General features: G+C 37.2%; 1 protein-coding gene across 1 annotated transcript; it reads right to left on the bottom strand.

Annotated features, from left to right (window-relative positions):
* Nucleotides 1-293: 293 nt before the first annotated feature.
* Nucleotides 294-2,317, bottom strand: LOC148863363 (protein CRABS CLAW-like). The gene is made up of 7 exons (XM_088974949.1): nt 1,888-2,317; nt 1,513-1,644; nt 1,320-1,416; nt 1,139-1,187; nt 869-944; nt 722-781; nt 294-611 (listed from the first exon to the last, which is right to left on the bottom strand). Exons 1-7 carry the CDS (start codon nt 1,954-1,956, stop codon nt 546-548), a joined length of 549 nt encoding a protein of 182 aa, XP_088831075.1. The 5' UTR covers nt 1,957-2,317; the 3' UTR covers nt 294-545.
* Between the last annotated feature and the right edge of the window lie 5,598 nt (nt 2,318-7,915).

Raw genomic sequence — 7,915 nt, 5'->3', positions numbered from 1 at the left:
GAAGCAAATCTACGACTATCAATAAGAGTTTGAGAAGATTGTATCTATCACTAATTAGAAGGTTCCACACTTCATTCTATTTATCAAATTTTTTAACCACAAAAATCAAGTAGACAAGTACCATTCATTTCTTTTCTATCCAAATGATCAGTCATCTATTTATTACCAAAAAAATGATCAGTCATCCATAATAAATTTATTCAAAAAGGATAGTAGGAGATCTCCTGGGTATTTTAGCTAGAACTATTATATTTTGGAGACTTTCTGGGGCTTAATGGTGAAACAAAGAGATCTAAGATAAGTCACTTCAACTTCATTCATGGATTCCTAAATTCCCAACATGTTACAATATTTAAGACATTTGGTCCTCCAAAAACAAAGCACATATACTTCAAATTACAGACGTGTATGGATCTCAACATCTGGAATGATACAGTCCATTAAGAAATGAAGTAACAAACATCATCAAGCATATGAACTTGTGCAAAACTGCAAATGAGAGAGTTCGGAAGAGACGTTAATGACAAATAACCTAACTTCTGTGCTCAAGTGGAGTCCAATTTTTTGGAAGTACTGTCATCACTTTCCATTGCACAAGCACTAGTTCGCTCCTGCACCAGCAATTTTAAACCAGCCCAAACCAATTGTTATATATGTAGAGTCAGCCATCGATCCATCTTTAGGTAGATTTCCAACTAGAGAAGAAGTCTGAATCTCTTACATTATTTTTGTTATTCTCAGAAACTGATCCAGTCGGTGGATGTGGAACGTACCTGGCCCACTGTAATCTTCAAAATTAGCTAGGGAAGTTCAACAATGAATAGAAAACAGTCGGCTTCCCTCTAAGTCTAAGGGATCAAGGACTTACATTTTTGGCTGCTGTGCTAAAAGCTTCTCGATGTGGTATTTCAGGATTAGCAGCCTTGATGCGCTGAATCTCCTCCCTTCCATGGAAAGAAAAAGATATATAACAAATCAGTTCATATATATATATATATATATATATATATATATATATATATATATATATATATATATATATATATATATATATATATATATATTATATTTTCTAAAATTAAGTTCATATATAAAAGATATGTAGTCTCTTCTTCTTTTTCTGCTTCTTCGGTCTTACTTCATGAATCGGTTGTAAGCAGATGGGAGTCTGTGTTTCCTCTCAGGTGCTGCCAAACAATCAAATTAACCAGCATAAACCAAGCAGAAGTATCAAGATGAATTACACACATACACCCACAAACACAGATGTAGTGGAACTCAATTAAAGCAGAGTGGCCGATCGAAAATGATCTATATACGTTTTACAACATATGGAACTTTTGGAGACATCTGTTGGCTAGACGTCGACGAGGAGGAGGAGGAGGATTGGGTCCTTCTGTAATCGTTGCAGAAAACCTGTTTCTCCAGGAGCTGGTCAACTTCAGTCTCTTTGGTGCAAATAATAGCTTTAACATTAGGGAGAAAATTAAGATTAGTTGCTTCGAGAATGACCTGAAATCCAAGCTGGTGATGATCCATACGTTGGCCTGGCAATGGAGGTCTAGTGCTTAGAAAAGAAAGGTTACTGCAGTGACCACATTTCACAGTCACAGTATCCAACAATCGTTTGCATGGAATTCCCACCTACACAAACAATACATATATAACACTAAGTGGGTTTTTCCCCAGAAAACATTCTTCCATGTTATTTCTTTTCTGTTAGGTTTGTAACACACGGAAGGATTGAAAACAGAAAGAATGCGTGTTGGAGTAAAAAAGAAGTCAAATCTCAGGTGTGTTCTCTACATTTCACTTTTTCTTCTTTTCTCTCCTTGTCTATACATACCACAAGAACATATGCACAGTTAGTATTTCCACGTAAATTACCGCTAGAACAGTGTTACAGAAGTTGCAGCGAACGTAGCAAAGATGCTCCGACGATGGAACATATTCCATGGGGATTTCTTGTTCGTCGCCGTCGTCTGCTTCTTCTACTTCTTCAGGGAGAGTCGAGAAGGAGAGAATTTTGAAAAACAAAAAAAAAAGGAGAAGAGGTAAGAAATGAGGAGGGGATAAGTTTGAAGTGGGACAGAGAAAATCTAGGTTCTCTGAACTCTGATAGAGAGCTATGTTTCGGAAGCGCCAAAAGAAAATCCGGCCCCGCTGAAAGACAGAGTTGCAGAGATGGAGATGGATTGGGCGGCCACAAGATACGCGACACACACGTTTGGACCTTGGAGAGAGATTCTCGCGATATTTTAAGGAAGATGTGAGTAAAAGAACTAGCCACGTGTATTAACTTACAGCTTCAAAGTTCAAACTTCAAGGCGGGAGACCTGGGAGCTATTTGTCTCTCGCCCCAGCGACAGTGTCTAGGAAAGCAACGTTAATGGCTTATGGCTTACGTGCTACGACCAAGTTCTGTTGCATTATTAAGGTAACGACACCATGGCTCGCCCACCCCAACCCGTTCTGGTTTGCTCTGCTCATTTAGGGTTCAACTGAATTAATTAGGGTTTAATGAATATAAAGATTGAAGCAAATCCACCTCTTTTATGGGTGTTGATTTGGGCACATCTCAGTTTTTAAATCAACAGGGCACAGCCACACCATAATCGGTAACCAATTAAAGAAGTCAAATATATGCATGTGCTTTTGAGTTTTGTCTTCTCAACCCATGGACTTTTTGGGTAGATCAGGGTGCACACATTTATCAAAAGGTGGATGTGCCCAAATCATTTTTCCTCTTTTATCTATGTGGGTTTAAAGCCTGAAGCCTGAGGGTTAGACTTAATTAGGGCCAAAGTATGATTAATTTATTAGTAGGATGCATGGTTTCAGTTCTTTCGGTTTCTTGGACACCACCAAAACAAAATAAACCAAAATTTTCATTCAAAAAACACCATCTAAATATTGTTAAGTTTTTTTTTTGTAATTTATAAAATTATCTTAGTAATTGTTAAAATCAGTAGTTAATTAAAACCGAAAATATGAAAAATTGGGAATTGGGTTATCTAAAAAAAATTGAAATTCTTAAAGCATTCCAACATTTTTGTTATATTTGCCTATTTGGACATAGCTTATCAAAACTGAAATATTCTAAAACTTTGGCAAATTTTAAAACCATTTTTTTGGTAAATGAAAAAATTTGAAACCATGAGGGCATGCTTTTTCACCCCTTTGTGATTCAGAAATAAATAAAAAGTTAAGGGTGGACATGTCTGCCCCATGTGGACGTAAGAAATTAAAAAACAAAGTCAGTGAATTATGGCCATCTATCTTAATCAAATGCCTTGTACCCATATAAAGAGTTCAGATCTGCTGACCACACTCATCCAGTGTCACATTGAAAATAATTCCTGTACTTAATATAACTGATGTTCCCAATGTGCCGTTGGATGAATGTGGCCAGTAACAGTAGACCTCTTCTTTGGTATGTAGTTCATTAATTGAACCTAAAAGGGCTAAAACAAAGCTACTCATGAGTCTCTATAAGGTCATAAACTCCTAATCCAACAAAAATCTTGTGCAAATTAAGGCATGGGCTCAGATTAATCAAATAAAGACACCCATGTAATGTAATGTTTCTTATCCAAGCCTTGTATTAACCCACCAAGGAGGCAAGGGTCAAGGATGGTATCAGACATAAAAACCCATCAATAAGTTATGAATCATCACAACAGAAAAACGAGAAATTGGGGACCAAAGATATCAAGAAATTTTGAAGGGCTATGGGGTTGGGCTGAAAGAAGTCCATCTTGGGTACAATTACAAACAAAGAAACCTGAAAACGACGGGAGCTAAGATCACATGTCACCATCATAGTAAATTTAGGGGCCTCGGCTTGGAGAGTGGGGGGGTTGATGTGACGATTCCTTGATTGCTAAACATGGAACCAAGCTCTCTTTTCTCTTGCTCTCTTCAACTTTCTTTCTTCATATAATCGACTTTCCCAAGGCCTCTGCACTTTTGTATTCTTTTCTCCATTTCATCTACGCCTTTGTCTTCACTAGATTCCAAACATGGAACCAAGCTCTCTCTCTCGTTACTCTGATGATCTGATCATTAACGGATTTGGGTATAATCAGTATGCATGGGGAGACCCTTTTCTTTATCCATATCTAGAAATCTTTGATTTGACATCCCACGGTTGGATTGCTTCTTTTGTCCTTTTAACAGTTTCATCTTCCCCGACTCCCCCACCCACAGAGATCGATCACAATTCACAAACCTCCTTTGCTTCACTCATCTACGTGTTTACTGTGGGAGCAACTGCTTTATATTATAACATCACGCGGGAGCTGTCACGCCGAGCAAACCGTGTGAGCCCTACAGTATAGCACTGTTGTTCATCATTCATTGCTTGAAAACTTTAAGCTAATTAAGAGACCACCAAATTAATTAAATTCTTTATAAGTCTCAAGCTCTGAGTGCCATTGAACGATGAACACCCATAAGCTCACATCATTTATATGGGTTTTGTAGGGTTGGAACTTCATTTAGTGAAGTTTTGAATTTGATAGAATGTGTTGGCTGGATTGTGTTTGTATTGGAATCCTTGTCTCTCTGTTTATGCAAACTATATATTGTTCTGGAAGTGGAACTTCATGTATACTACTCTCTCTCTCTCTCTCTCTCTCTCTCTCTCTCTCTCTCCATCCTTACTAAAGGACAAATTAAAAGGTACTCCTGTTAAAAGTTTTTGTGTGTGTGTGTGTGGTGGGGAGGGGGGGGGGGAAGGGGTGTTCAATCTTGTCTTCTCAAAAAACCACTTCTGAGTTCTGACCTGTTCAACAGGGGTATTCCCTGCTTATCAAAAATGGGTCTGCCCTAATCACCACTACTCTGCTTTTGTAGTTGGGGCCTGGTGATCACAGTATATTCTTTCTAGTCTTTGAAACCAAAGGATCTAGTTAGCTTTCACTGTAACAGAAATAGACTCTTGAGAAAGCATGCAAGCATAAAGGAGGAACAATGGAGGCAACTATATGCATTATTAAGGTATAGGATTTGATGATTGAACATCAACATATATATATATATATATATTGATCATTCTCATGAGAGGTACAGGTCGCGTCAACTATATATGAAAAGAGCTTCACTTGCAGCATCTTTAGTATGCAGACCTTATGGATGATGTAGCAAGACTTAGACTGTCAATCATGGAAGGTGATTGGTTACATGTTCCCATCAGGATAATGGCCGCTGGCCGGCCGGGTCAATAATTCATGGCCAAGCAAAGCATCTTCTCTTTCTTTTGTTCTACAAAGTTTGGTCATTGGTCAAGCAGATTGTCTTTGATTTATATTCACCAACCATTGGATAAGTTCAGCTCTCTAGCAATATATAGGTGTTCTAGTAAGATATATTAGCATTTCATCAGTATATATCCTGCCGACAGGTTGCTTGTTTTTGCCATGGATTCATCCAAAGAAAGTAGCTAGACTATAGAAACAGTAGTTCTTTCACGTTCACATGTTGTCTGAATTGCTTCACAACTTCTTTCTGCCTCTCATTTCTTATCATTATTGAGAAAAGATTTGGACCCACTTCCTTTCATTGCATTGAATTATCACTGAAATATCAATGCTAGTACAAGTACAACTATGTCGCTTGTGTCGTTTGAAGAAGAAACCAAATGCCTCTAGAATCTGACTCCCATGGGTGAATACCTGCCAAAACCCAGTAAGTAACATGTGAAAAAAAAAAAAATTACTGATTCCCTTAACTCTGTCATGCATCTATATATCCAAAGTAAGTTTGTTTGTAGTCTAGTGACAGTAACTGTTTGACAATTAATGTTAATTTTTCCCCATCCTAATGCATGACTCAATCTTCTGAAAACTAACCAAAACAGTAACTCCAAGTGATGAGCTTGGGCAAATAACTGAGATGAACCATTGCTAAACCAATTTCTTCTCTCATTTAGACCATCCAGTGTGATGTTTAACCCAGTTTTAACTAAATTTGATAGCTAAAAACTGCATTTTGGCTTCATTTGTTTCTTTGTAAATCTTTTCATCATTAAATATATTTCAGCTAGTATTTCAACCTTTTAGTAGCCAGAACTTTGCTTTCATCCCTTCTAATTTGTTTTGATGTAAATGGCAAGGAAGACAACGTTTTCATCATAAAAGGGAAAACGATATAGCTTATATATTTCGGCCTAAAAAAATTTCTGTCTATTTAGATATGGAAACTTATGCATCCATAAAGGGAAAAAAAGAATCACTTTTAGCAATTAATAACAAATCCACAACTACCATTTTCTAAGAAAATTCTCATATAGGGATGATATATGCATATTGTTGCAAGGAAGGCAATTATTGGGCCCAAGCTTCTCTCTCAAAGAACCATTCGACCTAAAAGCTTAAGCTATTAGGTGAGGTCGTTGAATAGGTTGATATTCTCTAACACGCCCTCTTACATGAAAGCCCATTGGGCTTGAAGTGTGAACATGCACAGGTCCACCCATACTTTGTTATGAAACTTATTTAATTATAATGGGATAACGAGGATCAAAGACTAAACCACTTGGTCAAAATGGCTCTGATACCATTTCAAAGAACCATTCAACCTAAAAGCTTAATCTGTTAGGTGATGTCCTTGAATAAGTTGATATTCTCTAACATTCTCAATGGCTTATCTTTATTTGAACATGCCTTGTGCATTCATATGAGACCAATTAATCAGATTGGTGGTCAGGCCGATTTGAATAATTGGGGGTCTCTTTGATTTGGTCTGAGACATATGGTGGCACGAGCCTAGGCTGCACATATGAGTCTCATTACATATTTTTCAAAGTTAGGGATTATATGAAGGCTGTTTGTGTCTTTTTACATGGAATAATTTGGTAATTATACCACCTTAATGTGTATGCTCAATAATATAATGAGAGCATGTCTTTGATTCTGTTGGCAAGAGTAAGCTTAATTAGCATTCATCAAAGGAAAATCTTAAGGCTGAGTTAAGTTGGAATGCAAATCTTGACCAAGTGCAAAATTTGTACCTAGCTAGACCAGTTTTGCTTTTGCTTTTGTCATTTTATTTACATTTGGTGGCAGTGCAAAATTTTCATCACAAAATCTAATGCAAAATTTACACCATCTTCTTCTTACCTCAATTCTGTATGGACCACATCATCTGGCCTATCTCACTCTTAGACAAATAACCTTCCTCCTACCACCATTCTATTCCCATTTAAAGTGGAGGCCACCTGATTTTACTTCCTGTTTCACTTGTCACAAACAAACAAGACAAAATCAAATATGAAGCAGAAGTAGTGAAGAAGAATTTACACTCAACCTATTTGCACTCCCATGCATCTACTCTAATGCAAACAAAGTTTGCAGAGCAATTTCACATGGTAACATGAATTATATGGCCGTGTTTTCAGCTGGTTGATGGTCCTGTGCTTCTTCAAAGTGAACTCACATGCATTTAAGGGATTTGGTCCCAGCTACTAAACCAGGTCTGAGTGAGTGTGCAATCTAGTCTAGTCCAACTAATTTTAAATCATTGCCTTCAATGTGCATTAATTGTAGTTTTAGGCATTAACTCAGTACTAATTTAGAAAGAGGAAAGGAATTAGAGACATTGTTTGCTATCATTTAAGATTAGTACCTAATTTAGATTAGAGGTAGAGGGAATGATTGAGAGGAATAGGAGCAGGTGGTTCAATTTCATTAGCTCAAAATTTCACCACATTACAGAGTACGTATAGGCACTAATATTGGGTTGTATTACTTTTGTCATCTTTTCATCCCACTAGTTTCGATGGCTGGATAGAGTGTGAGTAGCAAAAAACGAATAGGAAATCTGGGTTTAAATTCTTTGCCCCGTAGATATGGCGCGCGGAATCCATTAAAAGAAAGCTGGACATGGGCCCTACCACATTTCATTCTAGGCTGAA

This window comes from Nelumbo lutea, chromosome 3 (assembly GCF_056320005.1).
Source record: "Nelumbo lutea isolate HS-2025 chromosome 3, American lotus-T2T, whole genome shotgun sequence".
Taxonomy (NCBI): Eukaryota; Viridiplantae; Streptophyta; class Magnoliopsida; order Proteales; family Nelumbonaceae; genus Nelumbo; species Nelumbo lutea.
Note: the sequence above shows the minus strand (reverse complement) of the source record. Positions and strands in the feature narration are given on the sequence as shown.